General features: G+C 48.9%; 1 protein-coding gene across 1 annotated transcript; it reads right to left on the bottom strand.

The window, feature by feature from the left end:
- Positions 1 to 12,463: 12,463 nt before the first annotated feature.
- LOC119953754 (growth/differentiation factor 15-like) lies at positions 12,464 to 16,781 on the bottom strand. Its single transcript, XM_038778340.1, has 2 exons — positions 16,238 to 16,781; positions 12,464 to 13,458 (listed from the first exon to the last, which is right to left on the bottom strand). Exons 1-2 carry the CDS (start codon positions 16,545 to 16,547, stop codon positions 12,647 to 12,649), a joined length of 1,122 nt encoding a protein of 373 aa, XP_038634268.1. The 5' UTR covers positions 16,548 to 16,781; the 3' UTR covers positions 12,464 to 12,646.
- Positions 16,782 to 22,443: the final 5,662 nt, after the last annotated feature.

Genomic DNA, 22,443 nt, shown 5'->3' with positions numbered 1-22,443 from the left:
TGAGCAGTATATTACATTGAGCAGTATATTACACTGAGCAGTATATTACACTGAGCAGTATATTACATTGAGCAGTATATTACATTGAGCAGTATATTACATTGAGCAGTATATTACACTGAGCAGTATATTACATTGAGCAGTATATTACATTGAGCAGTATATTACATTGAGCAGTATATTACACTGAGCAGTATATTACACTGAGCAGTATATTACACTGAGCAGTATATTACATTGAGCAGTATATTACACTGAGCAGTATATTACATGAGCAGTATATTACACTGAGCAGTATATTACATTGAGCAGTATATTACACTGAGCAGTATATTACATTGAGCAGTATATTACACTGAGCAGTATATTACATTGAGCAGTATATTACACTGAGCAGTATATTACATTGAGCAGTATATTACACTGAGCAGTATATTACATTGAGCAGTATATTACATTGAGCAGTATATTACACTGAGCAGTATATTACACTGAGCAGTATATTACATTGAGCAGTATATTACACTGAGCAGTATATTACACTGAGCAGTATATTACATTGAGCAGTATATTACATTGAGCAGTATATTACATTGAGCAGTACATTACATTGAGCAGTATATACACTGAGCAGTATATTACACTGAGCAGTATATTACACTGAGCAGTATATTACACTGAGCAGTATATTACACTGAGCAGTATATTACACTGAGCAGTATATTACATTGAGCAGTATATTACACTGAGCAGTATATTACATTGAGCAGTATATTACATTGAGCAGTATATTACATTGAGCAGTATATTACATTGAGCAGTACATTACACTGAGCAGTATATTACACTGAGCAGTATATTACATTGAGCAGTATATTACACTGAGCAGTATATTACACTGAGCAGTATATTACATTGAGCAGTATATTACACTGAGCAGTATATTACACTGAGCAGTATATTACACTGAGCAGTATATTACACTGAGCAGTACATTACACTGAGCAGTATATTACACTGAGCAGTATATTACATTGAGCAGTATATTACACTGAGCAGTATATTACATTGAGCAGTACATTACACTGAGCAGTATATTACACTGAGCAGTATATACATTGAGCAGTATATTACATTGAGCAGTATATTACACTGAGCAGTATATTACATTGAGCAGTATATTACACTGAGCAGTATATTACATTGAGCAGTATATTACACTGAGCAGTATATTACACTGAGCAGTATATTACATTGAGCAGTATATTACACTGAGCAGTATATTACACTGAGCAGTATATTACACTGAGCAGTATATTACATTGAGCAGTATATTACACTGAGCAGTATATTACATTGAGCAGTACATTACACTGAGCAGTATATTACACTGAGCAGTATATTACATTGAGCAGTATATTACACTGAGCAGTATATTACATTGAGCAGTATATTACATTGAGCAGTATATTACACTGAGCAGTATATTACACTGAGCAGTATATTACACTGAGCAGTATATTACACTGAGCAGTATATTACACTGAGCAGTATATTACATTGAGCAGTATATTACATTGAGCAGTATATTACATTGAGCAGTATATTACACTGAGCAGTATATTACACTGAGCAGTATATTACATTGAGCAGTATATTACATTGAGCAGTATATTACACTGAGCAGTATATTACACTGAGCAGTACATTACACTGAGCAGTATATTACACTGAGCAGTATATTACACTGAGCAGTATATTACACTGAGCAGTATATTACACTGAGCAGTATATTACACTGAGCAGTATATTACACTGAGCAGTATATTACATTGAGCAGTATATTACACTGAGCAGTATATTACACTGAGCAGTATATTACCTGAGCAGTATATTACACTGAGCAGTATATTACACTGAGCAGTATATTACATTGAGCAGTATATTACACTGAGCAGTATATTACACTGAGCAGTATATTACACTGAGCAGTATATTACATTGAGCAGTATATTACACTGAGCAGTATATTACACTGAGCAGTATATTACTCTGAGCAGTATATTACACTGAGCAGTATATTACACTGAGCAGTATATTACACTGAGCAGTATATTACACTGAGCAGTATATTACACTGAGCAGTATATTACATTGAGCAGTATATTACATTGAGCAGTATATTACACTGAGCAGTACATTACATTGAGCAGTATATTACATTGAGCAGTATATTACATTGAGCAGTATATTACATTGAGCAGTATATTACACTGAGCAGTATATTACATTGAGCAGTATATTACATTGAGCAGTATATTACATTGAGCAGTATATTACACTGAGCAGTATATTACACTGAGCAGTATATTACATTGAGCAGTATATTACACTGAGCAGTACATTACACTGAGCAGTACATTACATTGAGCAGTATATTACACTGAGCAGTACATTACATTGAGCAGTATATTACATTGAGCAGTACATTACACTGAGCAGTACATTACATTGAGCAGTATATTACACTGAGCAGTACATTACATTGAGCAGTACATTACATTGAGCAGTATATTACATTGAGCAGTACATTACACTGAGCAGTACATTACATTGAGCAGTATATTACATTGAGCAGTACATTACACTGAGCAGTACATTACACTGAGCAGTACATTACATTGAGCAGTATATTACATTGAGCAGTACATTACACTGAGCAGTACATTACATTGAGCAGTATATTACATTGAGCAGTACATTACACTGAGCAGTATATTACACTGAGCAGTATATTACACTGAGCAGTATATTACATTGAGCAGTATATTACATTGAGCAGTATATTACATTGAGCAGTACATTACATTGAGCAGTATATTACATTGAGCAGTACATTACATTGAGCAGTACATTACATTGAACAGTACATTACATTGAACAGTACATTACATTGAGCAGTACATTACACTGAGCAGTACATTACATTGAGCAGTATATTACATTGAGCAGTACATTACATTTAGCAGTACATTACATTGAACAGTACATTACATTGAACAGTACATTACATTGAGCAGTACATTACATTGAGCAGTATATTACACTGAGCAGTACATTACATTGAGCAGTATATTATACTGAGCAATATATTACATTGAGCAGAACATTACACTGAGCAGTATATTACAGTGAGCAGTATATTGCATTGAACAGTACATTACATTGAGCAGAGCATTACACTGAGCAGGACATTACATTGAGCAGTACATTACACTGAGCAGTATATTACATTGAGCGGTAAATTACATTGAGCAGTATATTACATTGAGCGGTAAATTACATTGAGCGGTACATTACATTGAGCAGTACATTACATTGACCAATATATTACACTGAGCAGTATATTACATTGAGCAGTACATTACATTGAGCAGTACATTACATTGAGCAATATATTACACTGAGCAGTACATTACATTGAGCAGTACATTACATTGAGCAGTATATTACACTGAGCAATATATTACATTGAGCAGTATATTACATTGAGCAGTATATTACACTGAGCAGTACATTACATTGAGCAGTACATTACATTGAGCAGTATATTACACTGAGCAGTATATTACATTGAGCAGTATATTACATTGAGCAGTATATTACACTGAGCAGTACATTACATTGAGCAGTATATTACACTGTGCAGTATATTCACTGACCAGTACTTACGTTAAGCAGTATATAACATTGAGCAGTACATTACACTGAGCAGTATATTACATTGAGCAGTACATTACACTGAGCAGGACATTACATTGGGCAATATATTACACTGAGCAGTACTTACATTAAGCAGTATATTACACTGATCAGTATATTACAGTGAGCAGTACATTACATTGGAGCTCCGCCTCCAATGGGCCGAGTTCCCGATGGTGCGAGCCATGTGTGGTCTCAGCAGTCTGGTGCCTGGCGTGCCGGCTGCGGGGAGCGAGAAAGGGCGTGTGGACAATGCCCAACGCCGCCACACCCGGCCGAGATCCGTGCCGCTGGCTAAGGGGCTTCTTCCATGGCTGGGGAGAGAGATAGGGGTTGGCCAGGAGGTGGGCTGTGGAGTCAGGGTGGGCGGGTACGTGGTCCAGCATGGCCAGCGCCATCTTGCCCGGCATGATGCGGTTGCAGCATGTCAGCCCTGCACATGTGTAGCATGGAATCCGTTGATTCTCCAACCGTTTTCAGCATATTCCACGGGTGTTTCTAGCGGCACTGGTGCTAGCCCCTCACCGGTAGCAGAATTGGTGTGGGATTTGCGCCGATCTTCCTGTTGTGAAATGCCACGGACCTTTCGTTGGCATTGGCACTTCGCCTCAGGAAGGGAGAATCCAGCCCATAGTACACTCAGCAACATACTACATCCAGGAATATACTATGCTGTCTTTTGAATGACATGTTAAATCAAATCCCTCTCTCTCATCGAAAGTTGACCTATGAGATTCCCTGGCAATATTTCCAACGGAGAACAATGGGTTTCTCTATAGATTAACCAATGTGATTGTAAAGGTGAACGTGATTATCGAGTGTACACTGCTTATCTCCTGCGGTTATCTTCACAGTTTGTAAAACCATTATCTTTCCTGTTTTGTCGCACACATGACACAGATTCAAAATATCAATACTCAGCATTATTACAGCGTCTGGTGTTTCCTGCACACTTTTACCCACAAATATAAATCGCTTTTGCATTGGAAAGTGTTGTGTTAAGCACAGTAAGATAACACAGGCTGCAACTGGATGCAGATTTGCCTGAGAGATACTCCACACCTTGAAGTTAGTTCAATCTGATTTATTGAACCGGTCACACAGTTAGCTCAATCCTCTGTGGGTTCGACTCTCTGCTAACCTAGTGTGATTAATCTGTCTGACTGAACCAGACTAGCTCTTAGCCACGTGCTGTAGGAGTTATATGATATATACACCCTGACTCACTCTGTAGATGTCACCAGTGGAAAGAGGCGGAGTGTGAGTGCCTCGTGCCTTTTATAGTGGGAAACCACCCCCAAGTGTTCTGCCTGCTGATTGGTTATGTCCTGTTCTGTGTATTTATTGGCTGTCTGTTTGTATCTCACTATGTCCATGTCTGCATATCATGACAGAAAGTTCGTTTACTTTTTGCAATGTCAGCTGATATGTGAGTTGGGATGAACTGGATCCGTGATTTTAAGATGCATAATGCTTCCTGAACATCTCTTCCCCTTAAAGGAGGAATGATTCGGCAAGGGGAGGGGAGGGAAGCCACTTCTGAGGCTCTGCCATCCTGAGGTTGAAAATCTGGGCTGAAGGACCTCTGTCTTCTGGAAGCTTCCTGGCACTGGCCTGGAAAGCCTGGGTGAGTGGGAGTCCAGCAGGCAAAGCGTGTAGGGCCCACCACTTTGAGCAGAAGTTGGTGGGCAGGGGGGAGGTGGGTGAGCCAGTGATTTAATGATGGAACATGTGATCTAGAATATTGAGCTATAACATCAACGATCTCCCCCTTACCTGCCAGATGGCTATTAATATTTATTAGCTTTTATGAATGAGCCACTTGGCACAACAAATTTTCCCTGATGTGTGTTTGTGGCACTGATTAGTGGTCAGCAGTTAACCCTTTGCGTGCTGAACTCCCCCTCGTGTCAATCTCGAGGGTTGCCTTCAGCATTAGCTACAAGGTTGAGCAGATATATAACATCCCTGACAAGTTCAAAGCTCAGCAGGTCGCCCTGCTCCAACAGGCATTGCAGCGGTAGCGTCCTCTCAAGGCGAATCCCTCTCCACAATCCACCCACGTAGCCGCTTATCGCACAGGGCCTTACGGATTACCAAGTGGCAGATTCCTGTGCCTTTCACCAGAACTCAGGGCAGAGGAGGATATCTGAGGCTGATGCCAACAGATCACGTGGAATGGGAAGAGGGTCCTGCATGGAGCTTGTCCATTTGGGCATTTAAGCCGGAGTGGACCTCAGATTGATGGCCTGCACACCAGTTTGGTACCATGGGAAGGCTGCTCCCGGGTGTTGGCTGGGCAGTGGGCCAGGGCAAGGAGTCGAATGCCACAATGTTCACTCTAATTTCCCAAGCAGTGAGTGCGGAGAGAGAGAGGTGGAGTCAGTTGAACCGGTGATCCTTCTTGTCATGAGGCGACAAAGACAATGAATGTGCTGACTTGTGGCTCTCCAGAGGCAGCGGCAGGACCGTGAGGAGGAAGGGGTTACTGGGCCTGCTCCACGGACAGAGGGGGGGGGATCACTGAGAGTAGCCGCTTGGAGGGCTCCAGCTGTGGGCCAGGGCTTACAGACAGGACCTAATGTACAGAGGCAAGAGAGAACCAGTGTTGAAGGAGATTCTTCACATCCAGGGACTCAGTCACTCGCCACATGGGCTCAATGGCACTGTAAGGGATGGGGTAATTCTGTCCACTGTGAGGATACCTGGAAGCTTTCCAGGGCCAAGATGTTGACTGGGACATAAAATGCCAGGTGTTCAAACTCAGGCAATCTCATGCCAAACTATGCTTGTTATCCAACTATTTGCAACATCTTGCTGACTTTCTCAGCCGCTTATCTCTCCTGGACTTGTGCATTCCACTGTATAAGAGGGCCTTCTGCTTGTTCGCTGGACTTCACCTCGGACCTGAGTGGCAGCAGGTGTCAGGAGCTGAATCTTGAAGCCGCCGTCGTCACTGGGGTCCCTGACGGGGAGCTGATGGGCGAGAGATTCTTGTGTTGTATTCTTATCTTATACTATTCTTATATTCTTATATCATATTATTCTTATCAATAAAGTAGAGTAGATGAACTTCTGTCATTCTTCTCTTAATTACATTGTGCCCGAATCACAAAGAACCCTTGGAGTAATCCAAGACATGTGAAAATGAAATGAAAAATGAAAATCGCTTATTGTCACAAGTAGGCTTCAAATGAAGTTACTGTGAAAAGCCCCTCGTCGCCACATTCCGGCGCCTGTTCGAGGAGGCTGGTACGGGAATTGAACCGTGCTGCTGGCTTGCCTTGGTCTGCTTTCAAAGCCAGCGATTTAGCCCCATGCTAAACCAGCCCCTGGTCTGGCCCAGTCGGCAGGTTTCAGTAGCAATCTTTAAGAAAAACGGACGAACACCTCAGGAGCCGAGACCTGAGACGTACCGTGTTCCAGGGTGGAATGGAGTAGATGGGGTTCTAGCTCAATAGCTAATTTATTGACGCAGGTCGGTGGCCCATGAGAGAGAAGCACTGTCCTTGTAGAGCAACAAAAGCTAACGTTAGCAGAGGCCGTGAAGGCAGATCAGGAAAGAACGGATCGGCAGTAGCGAGGTGGTAGACTTGTAGCTCCATGACCAGGACCTCCTGGCTCTCTTTAGGACGCGATCGGCGACTGGCGGGCCGGTTGGTTAGAAATGCTATTTAGGAGTAGAAATTAGCGGAAAATCGTTGAAAGATATTAAAAGTGTCTTGGAATTGAAAATACTGCGCAAACAGATCCTGACAAGAGAAATACAAGATTGTATCGTCTGGTCAAGGTCAGGGTGTAGTTTGGCAGTGATTCAACTTGGATTCTTCAAAACACATTACAAGTGAAGCACAGAAGTTAACTATTTCAGTAGACAATTGATTGATTTTTAAATTGCCCATGAAGATGACTCTGAATTACTTGATATAAGGTTTGAGTGTTGATTTATAGGCACTCAATGACAGCAGTTAAAAGCAGAAATGATTAACTGTTTGAACTTTACAAGCAAATGAATATGTGCGTGTTCTCGAGTCATGTTATCGTTAAGGTTCATATGTTTTGCTGCCTGTGAAAGAATGATATTTGTGTGTCTGCTGCAAGTGTTCATGTTTTCTGTTGAAGTTGTGATCTTTGAGATCCTTGTCTAAGTGACTTAAGTCAAAACAGTTGGCAAAAAACCTGGAGTCATATTTTTCTGGCTAGAGGCATGATTCCAGGATATTTGTGATCAACATGTGGGAATTTTAATCTGGATACAAACTCACACTTGTAAGAGTGCGATAATTTTTATTTAACAGGATTGATTGGAGTTTGAAATATTTAAAATGATTATAGCCAATCCTGTGTTCGATTGATCTTGAGTTGAAACTTATTGTCAGGTTCAAAAGAGAATTATTCCTAACACAACTGACACAAGAAGAAAGATGGAAACATTCTGAGATCGGAGTGTAAAGTAGCGATTGTTGGGGACGTGTCTGATGATGCCTGTGCAGAGGTCACAGAGTGCAGCAGAGACACCTTATAATGAGGCGCATGCTACTCATTACTGGGATGTTGAAGATGAGGTTCCAGCACCTGGACTAATCAGGTGTAGCCCTGCAATACAATTCCGAGAGGGCTTCGCTATTGTGGTTGTCTGTGCTGTTACCACAACCCAATGCTCCAATGCAGTGAGGAGCTGGCCAGGGAGGAGATGGAGGAGCGGCACATCTCCTCTGGTGAGGAGGACATAGAGGTGGCTGAGGAGGAGGAAGCCTGGAGGAGGCAGAGGGAGGCTGCTATGCGGTGGTGAGGGCGAGAGGGGGAAGAAGAGCTCAGGACCCTCTGATAGCCTCACGTTTTACAGATGACCAGGACTAGGTTGCCCACGAGAGCCCCATCATGGGAAATGTCCCTTGTTGACTGTTTGCTGGCCCAGCTCACTGAAACCTGATATGGCTCATGCCACAGTAGGTCAACGGTCGCCCCTCCTCACATCATTGCAGGAAGATGATGATGAGGAGAAGCATTACTCGTCAAAGAGCTACTGTGAATGTTTGACTCTTGTGTGGCTTCAGGCAAAGTCCCAGCGACCAGTGATATCAGGGCAATGTTGCACATACAGGCTCATCTCTCCTGGTGCCTATGGTTAGAGCTGCCCATGAGAATCAGTGTCGCAGTGCTTACAAGGGTCGAGCCACTGGTATCGATGTGCTGAGATCTGAATTTCCCCAATTACTGGGTTGAATGGTGGGCTTGACCATTGCGGGGCGGGAGCCTCCTCATTACCAGGGAGACACTGGCACGACTGTGTTCTGTCACTGTGAGAGAACGTCAACCAATGTGTTGCCTGCGTTACAGGGAGGAGTTGGAGGAGGCTCTGTGTCTGAGCATCCAGCCTTTCAGTGTTGGATGGACCCAGTTATCTCAGCAGCACTGTATAGAGAAATCCAATGAGTGCAGGGAGCCACAGAGAGGGTGCAAAGAATGAGTTTTCATTCATTGACAGAGGTGGTTGAGGCACTTACTTAAGAGCTGACTTTCTACAAGTGCCCAACAACACCTGTGCCCACTGTGTGCAACTAAACATTCTTCAAGTCTTAACCCTGCTGCTATGCCTTGGTGTCTGCCCAGGATCCACGGCAGAGGTGGAGGCAGTCTGCTGTCTGCCACGCCCTGTTGCTTGTGATGACGTTGGCAGATGTCCTCTGGAGGGTTGGGACCCAGAGGACCCCAACCTGCTTTTCAGGGTGCTGCAGCATGGTGGCACCACCCACCTTGGTGTGCGGGGCTGGAGCTGGAATAGCCACAGATGGAAGGGAGTCAGATGGCTGGACACTCCCAGAGACTCCTGCTGGAAGGCCCTCGGCTTCCCTTTCCCACTATGGCTTCCTCCTGGACCGCAAAGCTAGTGTGAGGGCCAGGAGCCCCTCTGTTCTCTAACGCTGGTACTCATGGATACCCACAAGTGCCTGCACCATGGAGTTCATACCCTGCGCCAGTGCGGGACAGAATGCCCGCACCAAAGTCTCCACTGAGGCTGCCACATTTTCAGTGTTGATCTAGCTGCCTCGGATTGTTGGATTCTCCGTCCCGCTGTGCCACATTTCTGTTTCACCCCGCCGGCAGGATGCTCCGTTTCGCCGGCTGGTCAATGAGGATTCCCATTGTGGAGCAGCCCCACGTCGTCGGGAAACCCCCAGAGTGCTGGCAAAATGGAGCATCCCGCCGGCGGAGAATCCAGCCCGAAGTGTTGGCGCCAACGCAGAATCCGTGGACTTTTACAACAGAAAAACCGGCGCCGCACCTGGACTGATTCCGCTACCTTTGGGAGGCTAGCACTGGTGCCGTGTGCAACACAATCGATTCCATTGAAAAGTGTTGCGGGATTCACCGGGACCCTCGCGAGGCTGACAAGCCGCAGCCGCACATACACATTACACTCCCTACACACATTTATCCCAACCAACACAATGGCACTGGTTGTGCTGGAGCGGCCCATCCAGCTGATGGGTTGGCTGGGGCCAGGGGCACCCAGTGGAGTGGTCTGGGAGGGAGACCCCTGCCCCTAAGTTCAGAATGGGCAGTCAGTGGCTTGCGCAGCTGCATGGCTGCCTTGCTGCTTGCGGCAATGGTGGTCCATTCCCGCCCCCCCCCCCCCCCCCCGACCCCACCCCCCACCTCCTTGCCACCCCCCACTACTCCCCCGGATCTGGCAGCAGCCCCCCCCCCCCCCACCCCGTGGCACAACTGTCAGTAAACCATGGCGATGTTGGTGTTGGGCACCTTCCGTACCCCCTCTCCCTCCCTCGGCAGCCGCCATGCCAGCTTCACGATGTTTAAAAACACAAGTGAACCACGCTGTCGGGAACTCGGCCCATCGGAGGCAGAGAATCGCGGAGGCCCCCGGAGAATATAGGGTCAGGCCCGCGAATGATATGCAAATGAGCGCGTTCCGAGTACGCATTGACGCTGCTGTCGAGGTGCTGGAGCATTTTGGCATTGGAACCGATTCTCCGCCCAATCGCTTTTCCTGATTTTGGTGTCGAACGGAGAATCCCGTCCCTGATCTCTTCACATACCTTCTCTACTGAGCAGTACTACACTCCTGTACGCTTCACCCGATGCCTGTGTCTATGTATTTGCATTATTTATTTATATATGCCCAATGTTTTTTTTTCATGTATGGAATGATCTGTCTGGACTGTACGCAGAATACTTTTCACTGTACCGCGGTACATGTGACAATAAACAAACCCAAGCCCAAGATCGTATTGAATGACGGGACAGGCTCAAGTGGCTGAATGGCCTACCCCTGCCCTTAATTCATATGTCCTTAATCGAAGTAGGTTTGAAAGATTATGGCCATTGTCTCTTTCATTTCCACCATTATTTCCCTCAGTGCCCTCAGATGTGTCTCAGCCGATCTTGTGATTAAATTTTAAGCATGGACAGCCATTGTAATACCTCCTCTTTATCAATATCCGTACCACCCTGTGTCTGAGCAACCTCCTTGATCAGCTTTGTTTTGGCAAGGTCATTTTTCTTGGTAAACACCAATGCAGAGTTGTCTATGTTAATGCCTTTTGCCTTCAACGTTAATCGTTCTTTTGGTCCCTAGTCAGCCCCAAGGTTCATCGGAAAAACATTTCACTGTTCAACACGAAGAACTAAAACTTGGACAGTGTTTTGTCTTTTCCCTGATGGAAAACGTGGAGGCTTTTATGATTATCTTAAATATTTTATTGTATAAATGTACAAAATACATCCAAAATATGCATACTTTGCAAACAATTCCCCTCACAAAATACTTGATTTATCAGCTAAGAAAACATTCCAATAAATTAAAGATTAACAATAAATACCTTTATAAATAAATATCAAATGCAATATGGTGTGTTGTGGGTCAGGATTAACCCCCCCCCCAACTCGCCCACAGACCCCATATGACTGATGACCTGTTGACCCTGTGTGACTCCCCCCCCCCCGCATCCTCACTGAACCCCGTGACTGTGCCCACTGACCCCCCCGTGTGACTGAACCTGTGCGACTGTCCCCCCCTCACTGAACCCCGTGACTGTCCCCACTGAACCCCCGTCTGACTGACCCTGTGTGACTGTCCCCCCCTCACTGAACCCCGTGACTGTCCCCACTGAACCCCCGTCTGACTGAACCTGTGTGACTGGCTCCAATAACCTGTGTGTGACTTGACCCCATTGAACCAGTGGGACTGACCCCCACTGACCTCTTGTGACTTGACTACCTCCCTACACTGACAGAATTGGACAGACCTCCCCCTTCCACAAGCTCAACCTGCTGTTATTGGCTGACACGGTTGTGGGATCTTTTCAATATGTAAATCTGGCTCTGATGTTCTTTGATCTGGTAACTATGTGAAATGAAAATCGCTTATTGGCACGAGTAGGCTTCAATGAAGGTACTGTGAAAAGCCACTAGTCGCCACATTCCGGCGCCTGTTTGGGGAGGCTGGTACAGGAATTGCACCGTGCTGCTGGCCTGCCTTGGTCTGCTTTCAAAGCCAGCGATTTAGCCCAGGGTGCTCCATCTCCTGCCTTTGGGGCCCTCTGCTAATTTACATCCATATCACCTATCTTAATGTCCGTGGCCTGATGCCCCTCCCACTGGCTTGCGGCTCCTCCCCCCCCGGTTTGATTCCCCCCCCCCCCCCCCCCCCCCCCCCCCCCCCCGCCCCCGCCCTCACCAGCACTTCTCCCTCCAGTTTGAGGTCACTCCCCTGGTCCTAGGCCCCTGCCCGGAGCTTGGGGCCTTTCTCCGAGCAGCTCACCTCCTTCACCTACTGGTGGCTATTGGATAGTATGGACACTGGTAGGTGATTGGCAGTGTGGACCCTGATGGTTGAGGATGCAAAGAGGTATCAGGGATATTAGGAGCAGTGACAATTGGTGACAATCATGTCATCAAAGGCGGTCAGTGTGAGCTTGCCCTCACTGCTGTAGTGCAACAGTGTCATAGGTTCATAGGCTGCAGGATTACAGCAGAGTCCGGGGCTGGCAGCGCCAGAGAGTTGATGCATTGCGGATTTAATCATTGCATGCATATTGGCCGGTTTGTAATTGGCAGGGCACGAACCTCCGCAGTTATACATATTGTAGGACTCAGGTGCCCTGATCCAATCATTCCACCCGATCTCTTTGAACGACACCAGCAAAGATTTTCTGCAGCAACTCTTCTGTTTCCTCAAACAGTCCTCAGTTGAGCTAATTGCTCGACGTCCTCTCCTGATACTCTGCACCTCCTCGGTCTCAACTTCCAGTCTCAGGTAATCACTTTTACGTGTGGTCGACAGTAAAGTCTCAGGGGGGTATGGGTAAACCTTGAGCTGCATTTGGACTTGCTGCTGCTGACTGTCTGTCCAGAGTTGAATAATTGGCGTGACATTGAGGCTGAAGGTGACGATGGTCCCAGAGTTCAGGACCTTGGAATCGATCGGTTGGGATTGCTCTTCACCCTGACTCCTGGTCTCCAATATTTTGTAAACAGTAACCTGCCATCCCGAGCTGGAATTCAACCTTTCCAGATGTTCGGTGATTCGGAGATGTTTATAAAATTTTAATTCAGCCCGAAGAATCTTTAAACCTGGGTAAATGGCCTTACTCCTGGAGATGCTCAAGATTAGTCTCCCAGCAAAGTCTATCTTCCCTTGAGCATTCACTCCACTGCCTCTTGCTGTTTCAACTGTGGGGAGAACAATTGGGTATAAAACTGGGTTAAGAAATAGTAACTGGTGCTCAACAGGGGCAGGAAAAGGTGATGGTTTTTACTGACAATTAATGAGGAACGGTGACGCTGGTTCAGGCAACAGACATCTCCAGCAGGAGACAGTTTGTAACAGCTTGGGGTCTCGCTGATTAGAAATGGCTACAAGGAGAGTTCAAAGGTTGGATATTCTTTAATGACTGACTCCACTTCCTGACCTCACAAAATAACATGGCACCAATTAGGTGTGCGATTGGTGACACGTGACTCCCGGGATAGGGGATGCCACAAAAACCTTTGGGAACCTCGGGACACGCGAGGGGACACAGTGCTGGTGAACTCAATCTGCTTGGTTCATCGATAAATGTGTATGCTGGTGTCAGCTCTGGTTAGGACTGAGATTATTGTCACTTCAACACACACTACACACTCCCACGGTGAGTCACACACACTCACCCACATTCGCTCAGTGAGATGCTCTCACGCACACTCACCTGCTGAGTCACTGACAGATTCACTCAGAGTTATTTGCTCCTATACTCTCTCAGTGAGGTGCTCCTCTAAATGGGGAGAGAGTGGTGTGGTGGTAATGTCACTGGGCTAGGAACCCAGAGGCCCATTTGATTCAGTTAATAAACCTGGAATTCAAAAGGTAGTCTCAGTAATGGTGACTGTGAAACTATCACTGATTATTTAGGAAAAAAACTCCATCTGCCTCTATGCGACTCCTGACCCACAGCAATGTGGTTGACTCTGAAATGGCCAAATTCAAGGCAATTAGAGATGGGAACAAATCTTGGCTTCACCAGTGTCGCCCATAAATAAAAACTCTTGTACTCTCCCACAGTTTCTCACTCACACCCCCCTCATACCTATACTCCCTGTCACTCTGTCACTCAAGCACATTCTCTCTCACACATTCAACACTTGCTCACAATCATAGAATCATAGAATTTACAGTGCAGAAGGAGGCTATTCGGGCCATCGAGTCTGCGCCGGCCCTTGGAAAGAGCACCCTACCTAACCTCACACCTTTTAGTAACCCCACTCAACCTTTTTGGACAGCAAGGGCAATTTATGATGGCCAATCCACCTAACCTGCACATCTTTGGACTGTGGGAGGAAACCGGAGCACCCGGAGGAAACCCACGCAGACATGGGGAGGACGTGCAGACTCCGCACAGACGGTGACCCAAGCCGGGAATCGAACCTGGGACCCTGGAGTTGTAAAGCAATGTGCTAACCACTATGCTACTGTGCCCTCCCCCAATCTGTCACACTCACCCACTCCCTCTCTCTCACACTCACATTCTCTCACACTTTCAAAACTTGCTCACAATCTGTCACACTCACACACCCCCTCTCCCACTCACATTCGCTCTCACTTTTAAAACTTGCTCACAATCTGTCACACTCACTCACACACTCTCCCACTCACATTCGCTCTCACTTTTAAAACTCGCTCACAACCTGTCATACACATGCGCATTCTCTCACACACACTCAACACTTGCTCACAATCTGTCACACTCACTCACACACCCTCTCCCACTCACATTCGCTCTCACACTTTCACAACTTGCTCACAATCTGTCACACTCACACACCCCCTCTCATTCTCTCTCACACTTTCAAAACTTGCTCACAATCTGTCACACTCACACACCCCCTCTCCCACTCACATTCTCTCACACTTTCAAAACTTGCTCACAATCTGTCACACTCACACACACTCTCTCACTCACATTCGCTCTCACACTTTCAAAACTTGCTCACAATATGTCACACTCACATTCTCTCTCACACTTTCAAAACTTGCTCACAATCTGTCACACTCACACACCCCCTCTCCCACTCACATTCTCTCTCACACTTTCAAAACTTGCTCACAATCTGTCACACTCACACACCCCCTCTCCCACTCACATTCTCTCTCACACTTTCAAAACTTGCTCACAATCTGTCACACTCACACACCCTCTCTCACTCACATTCGCTCTCACACTTTCAAAACTTGCTCACAATATGTCACACTCACATTCTCTCTCACACTTTCACAACTTGCTCACAATCTGTCACACTCACACACCCCCCTCCCACTCACATTCTCTCTCACACTTTCAAAACTTGCTCACAATCTGTCACACTCACACACCCCCTCTCCCACTCACATTCTCTCTCACACTTTCAAAACTTGCTCACAATCTGTCACACTCACACACTCTCTCACTCACATTCGCTCTCACACTTTCAAAACTTGCTCACAATATGTCACACTCACATTCTCTCTCACACTTTCACAACTTGCTCACAATCTGTCACACTCACACACACCCCCCCCTCCCACTCACATTCTCTCTCACACTTTCAAAACTTGCTCACAATCTGTCACACTCACACACCCCCTCTCCCACTCACATTCTCTCTCACACTTTCAAAACTTGCTCACAATCTGTCACACTCACATTCTCTCTCACACTTTCAAAACTTGCTCACAATCTGTCACACTCACACACCCCCCCTCCCACTCACATTCTCTCTCACACTTTCAAAACTTGCTCACAATCTGTCACACGCTCACGCGCATTCTCTCACACACACTTGCTCACAATCTGTCACACTCACTCCCTCTCACAAACACACTGAGGCTCTCACACACAGACTGTCACTTTCTCACACACACGCTATCACACTCAGCCGGGTCTCACTCCCTCACACTCCCTTTGATGGTGTGTGTGTGGGACGGCAGTGTACTCACTCTGCACTGGCAGGCGGTGGAGTGAGCGGGCAGGGGGTGTGGAGTAGGTCAGTTTGCCGCTCGCGTTGTGCTGCCGCCGGCTGCCTCGCTGCAGGAAGAGCTGCAACATCCTGTCCTCCTCCTGGCGGCTGGCCCGCTCCCTCACCACCGGCGGCCGCTCCAGTCCCAGCGACTCCAGAATGCCCCGCTTCGCAGCCTCGATCTGCCACCACTCCCGCCGGGGTCGGAGGCCAGCACCCGCGGCGGACAGCAGCAGCAGCAGGCAGGCGGCAGCAGCCAGGCTGAGGGTGGCTGCCGACGGGGGAGACATTGCTGGCTGCTCCCCCCCAGCCTGGGCTCTGAACCTCAGGCGGGGCTTTGGGTGGTCTGTGCAGCAGGCACGGGGCACGTCCCCATGGATCAGCTCTCACATCTCACCACAGCAGCAAGAAGCGAAGAGGGGGGTGTGGGGGAATCGAACCCCCTGATGGGCCGGCTCCCTCTCCCTCCCCTTTTCCCCAGGAGCTGACACAGGGCAGGCAGGTGGAGTCAAGCACAGCTTTGCTCGGTGGGAGGCTCCCTGCCTCTGACTCACTCACTTCAGGATTCCTGAACTTTTCTTTCGACAGGGATACCTCAAGTTGAAAAACAAATAAGATTACGTTTCCTCTTCCTTCCACTGTTTTAATCTCCTGGCTTGTGACCGTGAGAAACATAGACATAGAATTTACAGTGCCGAAGGAGGCCATTCAGCCCATCGAGTCTGCACCGGCTCCTGGAAAGAGCACCCTACCCAAGGTCCACACCTCCACCCTATCCCCATAACCCAGTAACCCCACCCAACATTAAGGGCAATTTTGGACACTAAGGGCAATTTATCATGGCCAATCCACCTAACCTGCACATCTTTGGACAGTCAAGTCAGAGACAGGATTCACTGCCTGCCCAGCCTCTCTTTCCCAACCTATATCTCACTCCCCCAGAATGTCTCCAGAAAGAAGACTGAGTGTGCTTAATGTTAGCACAGTGGGCTAAACAGCTGGCTTGTAATGCAGAACAATGCCAGCAGCGCGGGTTCAATTCCCGTACCGGCCTCCCCGAACAGGCGCCGGAATGTGGATTTTCAGGTAACTTCATTGAAGCCTACTTGTGACAATAAGATTATTCTCTTTGTGATTTCTTTCCCTTTATTCACTGGATGTGAGTGTCACTGGGTAAGACCAGCACTTATTGCCCTCGAACTGAGTGTCCTCGCTGGGTCACTTCTGAGGGCAACCTCTTTGCTGTGGGTCTGGAGTCACATGTAGGCCAGACCAGGTAAGGACGGCAGATTTCCTTCCCTAAAAGGACATTAGTGAACCAGGTGGGGTTTTACAGTAATCGGTGATAGTTCTCTGGTCACCATTGCTGAGACTAGTTCTATATTCCAGATTTATGAAGCAAATTTAAATTCAACCAGGTGGCATGGGGAAATTTGAGTCGGTGTCTCCAGAGCTTTAGTCTGGACCTCTGCAGTGTCTCTGTGTGCACGTGAGTGGGTAAGTGAGTGTGCAACTGAGAGTTTGAGTGAGTAAGTGTGAGTGTGTGTGTGAGAGTGAGTGGGGGTGTGTGAGTGAGTGTGAGTAAGTGTGTGAGTGCACATGTGACAATATGTATGAGTGACTGTATGTGAGTGAATGTGAGTGTGAATGTGTGTGTGAGTGAGCATGAGTGAACGTGTGTGAGAGTGATTGAGTGTGAGTATATGTGAGTGAATGTGAGTGTGAATGAGTGAGCGGAACATGTGAGCGTGAGCGAGTGTCCGAGTAGGAGCCTGTATGTGTGCAAATGAGTCTGTAAGTGTAAGTATGTGAGTGTGAATGATTGTGCATTTGAGAGCACCTCAGAGTGAGTGTGAATGACTGTGAGTGAATGAATGTGTGTGATTGTGTGTGCGAGTGTGTGTCCAAATGTGAAAGTGAGTGTGAGTGTGCGAGTATGTGAATGAATGTGTGAGTATGAGTGAGTGTGACTAAGTGTGAGTATGTGAGTGAGTGTGAGTGAGTGTGAGTATGTGTGTATGAATGAATGTGAGTGAGAGTGAGTATGTGTGTGAGTCAATGTGTGTGCAAGTGTGTGTGAATGTAGGGAGAGTGAATGTGTGTGAATGTGAGCCAGTGAGTGTGAGTGTGTATAAATGAGAGCAAGTGTGTGTAAGTATGAGTGTGAGTGAGCGTGTGAGTGAGTGTGAGAGTGAGTGTTTGTGAATGGGAACACGTGTGTGTGAATGTGCTTCGACACCTATAATTTCTTATAATTTCTTCTTTTGTTTTCATTTCTCACCCTCGTTCCATCTCTTATTTCTCGCCCTTATTCTGTGGCTTCAGTTTCCTTATTTAGAGATGTGTTGCTGCGGGAACGAGGACCAATCAGGAATCAATTCAGTCCAACTCTCGAACAACACAAAAATGTCTTCCTCAGGAAAAGATTCTTTGGTAACAATGAGAAGGAGGTGGGAACCCCTCGAGCTACTGATCCACCCATTACGAGCTAATCTTCACAAACAAGCCACTCAATAGCAGTGTCAATGAAGCATGTCATGGAAGGAGCCGAGCATCAAGCCATTCAGAGTTACTCAGGCACCTGAGGCTGGGCAATCTGAGGGACACATGTTGCAGCAAGATAAGACTGAGCAAGCAAGGATTTGCAATAGTAATGTCAAAATGCTTTCATCAAAACTACGTGAAGTTATGTATCATGAATATTTATAAACTTATCTTTGGGGCCTGTGTTGCATTGAAAGTTGAAGGAGGTTCTTGACCTTGAGCTATGACAGCTACTGTGTGTCATCTTCACTTGATGGTAATGTTCTCAACAGTTTCCATCTAAACCCGTAAAGGTATTCATGAAGCAGAAAAGATTCACCACAGCGGTCCCAGTACTGAAGAGCTGGAGTTAGGTTGACGGATTGGAAAAATTGGGATTATTCACCTTGCAGAAGGGAGATTATTCTCCTTGCTCGAGAGGAGATTTGATAGAGGGATTCAAACTCATGAGGATTCTGGACAGGAAATAGGGAACAGGACTGGTGACTGGGGCAAGAAGCGGAAGGCACAGATTTAATGTCAAAAGGAAATCTCTGTGAGCTGAGTGTAGAGGGAGGCTCAGTCGAGCCTTTAAAATAAACTGGATCATTGTCCAAAAAGGCAGATTTTCTAGGTTCAGGAGAAGAAGGCAGGGCAGAAGTAATAGGTGAACAGCTGCTTATGAGGCAAGCACAGAGACCAGAGAGAAAAGTCCCCTCATGTACCATAAGAGTTTTAATATCCAAGATTTTCGGACAGTGCAGCTCGGGGACAGTGCAGCTCCGAGACACTGCAGCTCGGGCACAGTGCAGCTCGGTGACAGTGCAGCTCGGGGACAGTGCAGCTCGGGGACAGTGCAGCTCGGGGACACTGCAGCTCGGGGACAGTGCAGCTCGGGGACAAGGCAGCTCGGGGACACTGCAGCTCGGGCACAGTGCAGCTCGGGCACAGTGCAGCTCGGGGACAGTGCAGCTCGGGCACAGTGCAGCTCAGGGACAGTGCAGCTCGGGGACAGTGCAGCTCGGGGACAGTGCAGCTCGGAGACAGTGCAGCTCGGGGACAGTGCAGCTCGGGGACAGTGCAGCTCGGGCACAGTGCAGCTCGGAGACAGTGCAGCTCGGGGAAACTGCAGCTCGGGCACAGTGCAGCTCGGGGACAGTGCAGCTCGGGGACAGTGCAGCTCGGGGACAGTGCAGCTCGGGGACAGTGCAGCTCAGAGACAGGGCAGCTCGGGGACAGTGCAGCTCGGGGACAGTGCAGCTCGGGGACAGTGCAGCTCAGAGACAGGGCAGCTCGGGGACAGTGCAGCTTGGGGACAGTGCAGCTCGGGGTCACCGCAGCTCAGGGACACTGCAGGTCGGGGACAGGGCAGCTCGGGGACACTGCAGCTCGGGGACAATGCAGCTCGGGGACAGTGCAGTTCGGGGACACTGCAGCTCAGAGTCAGTGCAGCTCAGAGACACTGCAGCTCGGGGACAGTGCAGCTCAGGGACAGTGCAGCTCGGGGACAGTGCAGCTCGGAGACACTGCAGCTCGGGGACAGTGCAGCTCGGGGACAGGGCAGCTCAGGGACAGTGCAGCTCGGAGACAGTGCAGCTCGGAGACAGGGCAGCTCAGAGACACTGCAGCTCGGGGACAGTGCAGCTCAGGGACAGTGCAGCTCGGGGACAGTGCAGCTCGGAGACACTGCAGCTCGGGGACAGTGCAGCTCGGGGACAGTGCAGCTCGGGGACAGTGCAGCTCGGGCACAGTGCAGCTCTGTGACACTGCAGCACGGGGACAGTGCAGCTCGGGGACACGGCAGCTCGGGGACAGTGCAGCTCGGGGACAGTGCAGCACAGAGACAGGGCAGCTCGGGGACAGTGCAGCACAGAGACAGTGCAGCTCGGGGACAGTGCAGCTCGGGGACAGTGCAGCTCAGGGACACTGCAGCACGGGGACAGTGCAGCTCGGGCACAGTGCAGCTCTGTGACACTGCAGCACGGGGACAGTGCAGCTCGGGGACACGGCAGCTCGGGGACAGTGCAGCTCGGGGACAGTGCAGCACAGAGACAGGGCAGCTCGGGGACAGTGCAGCACAGAGACAGTGCAGCTCGGGGACAGTGCAGCTCGGGGACAGTGCAGCTCAGGGTCAGTGCAGCTCGGGGACAGTGCAGCTCTGTGAGAGTGCAGCACGGGGACAGTGCAGCTCGGAGAAAGTGCAGCTCAAGGACATTGCAGTTCAGGGAAAGTGCAGCTCGGGGCAGTGCAGCTCAGGGACAGTGCAGCTCGGGGACAGTTCAGCTCGGGGACAGTGCAGCTCGGGGACAGTTCAGCTCGGGGACAGTGCAGCTCGGGGACAGTGCAGCTCGGGGACAGTGCAGCTCGGGGACAGTGCAGCTCGGGGACAGTGCAGCTCGGGGACACTGCAGCTCGGGGACAATGAAACTCGGGGTCAGTGCAGCTCAGAGACAATCAAACTCGGGGTCAGTGCAGCTCAGAGACAGTGCAGCTCGGGGACAGGGCAGCTCGGGGTCAGTGCAGCTCAGGGACAGTGCAGCTCGGGGACAGTGCAGCTCGGGCACGGTGCAGCTCGGGGACAGTGCAGCTCAGGGACAGGGCAGCTCGGGGACAGTGCAGCTCGGGGACAGTGCAGCTCGGAGACAGGGCAGCTCGGAGAAAGTGCAGCTCGGGGACAGTGCAGCTCAGACACAGTGCAGCTCGGGGACAGTGCAGCTCGGGGACAGTGCAGCTCGGGGACAGTGCAGCTCGGGGACAGTGCAGCTCGGAGACAGTGCAGCTCGGGCACAGTGCAGCTCAGAGACAGTGCAGCTCGGAGACAGTGCAGCTCGGGGACAGTGCAGCTCGGAGACAGTGCAGCTCGGAGACAGTGCAGCTCGGAGACAGTGCAGCTCGGGGACAGTGCAGCTCGGGGACAGGGCAGCTCGGGGACAGTGCAGCTCGGAGACAGTGCCGCTCGGGGACACTGCAGCTCGGGGTCAGTGCAGCTCGGAGACACTGCAGCTCGGGGCAGTGCAGCTCGGGCACAGTGCAGCTCAGACACAGTGCAGCTCGGGGACAGTGCAGCTCGGGGTCACTGCAGCTCAGACACAGTGCAGCTCGGGGCAGTGCAGCTCGGGGACAGTGCTGCTCGGGGACAGTGCAGCTCGGGGACAGTGCAGCTCGGGGACAGTGCAGCTCGGGGCAGTGCAGCTCGGGGACAGTGCAGCTCGGGGACAGTGCAGCTCGGGGACACTGCAGCTCAGACACAGTGCAGCTCGGGGCAGTGCAGCTCGGGGACAGTGCAGCTCGGGGACAGTGCAGCTCGGGGACAATGCAGCTCGGGGACAGGGCAGCTCGGGGACAATGCAGCTCGGGGACAGTGCAGCTCGGTGACAGTGCAGCTCGGGGACAGTGCAGCTCGGAGACAGGGCAGCTCGGGGACAGTGCAGCTCGGGGACAGTGCAGCTCGGGGACAGTGCAGCTCGGGCACAGTGCAGCTCTGTGACACTGCAGCACGGGGACAGTGCAGCTCGGGGACAGTGCAGCTCGGAGACACTGCAGCTCGGGGACAGTGCAGCTCGGGGACAGTGCAGCTCGGGCACAGTGCAGCTCTGTGACACTGCAGCACGGGGACAGTGCAGCTCGGGGACAGTGCAGCTCGGGGACAGGGCAGCTCGGGGA

Source organism: Scyliorhinus canicula, chromosome 18, assembly GCF_902713615.1.
Source record: "Scyliorhinus canicula chromosome 18, sScyCan1.1, whole genome shotgun sequence".
NCBI lineage: Eukaryota > Metazoa > Chordata > Chondrichthyes > Carcharhiniformes > Scyliorhinidae > Scyliorhinus > Scyliorhinus canicula.
This window is presented reverse-complemented; position numbering and strand designations above follow the sequence as displayed.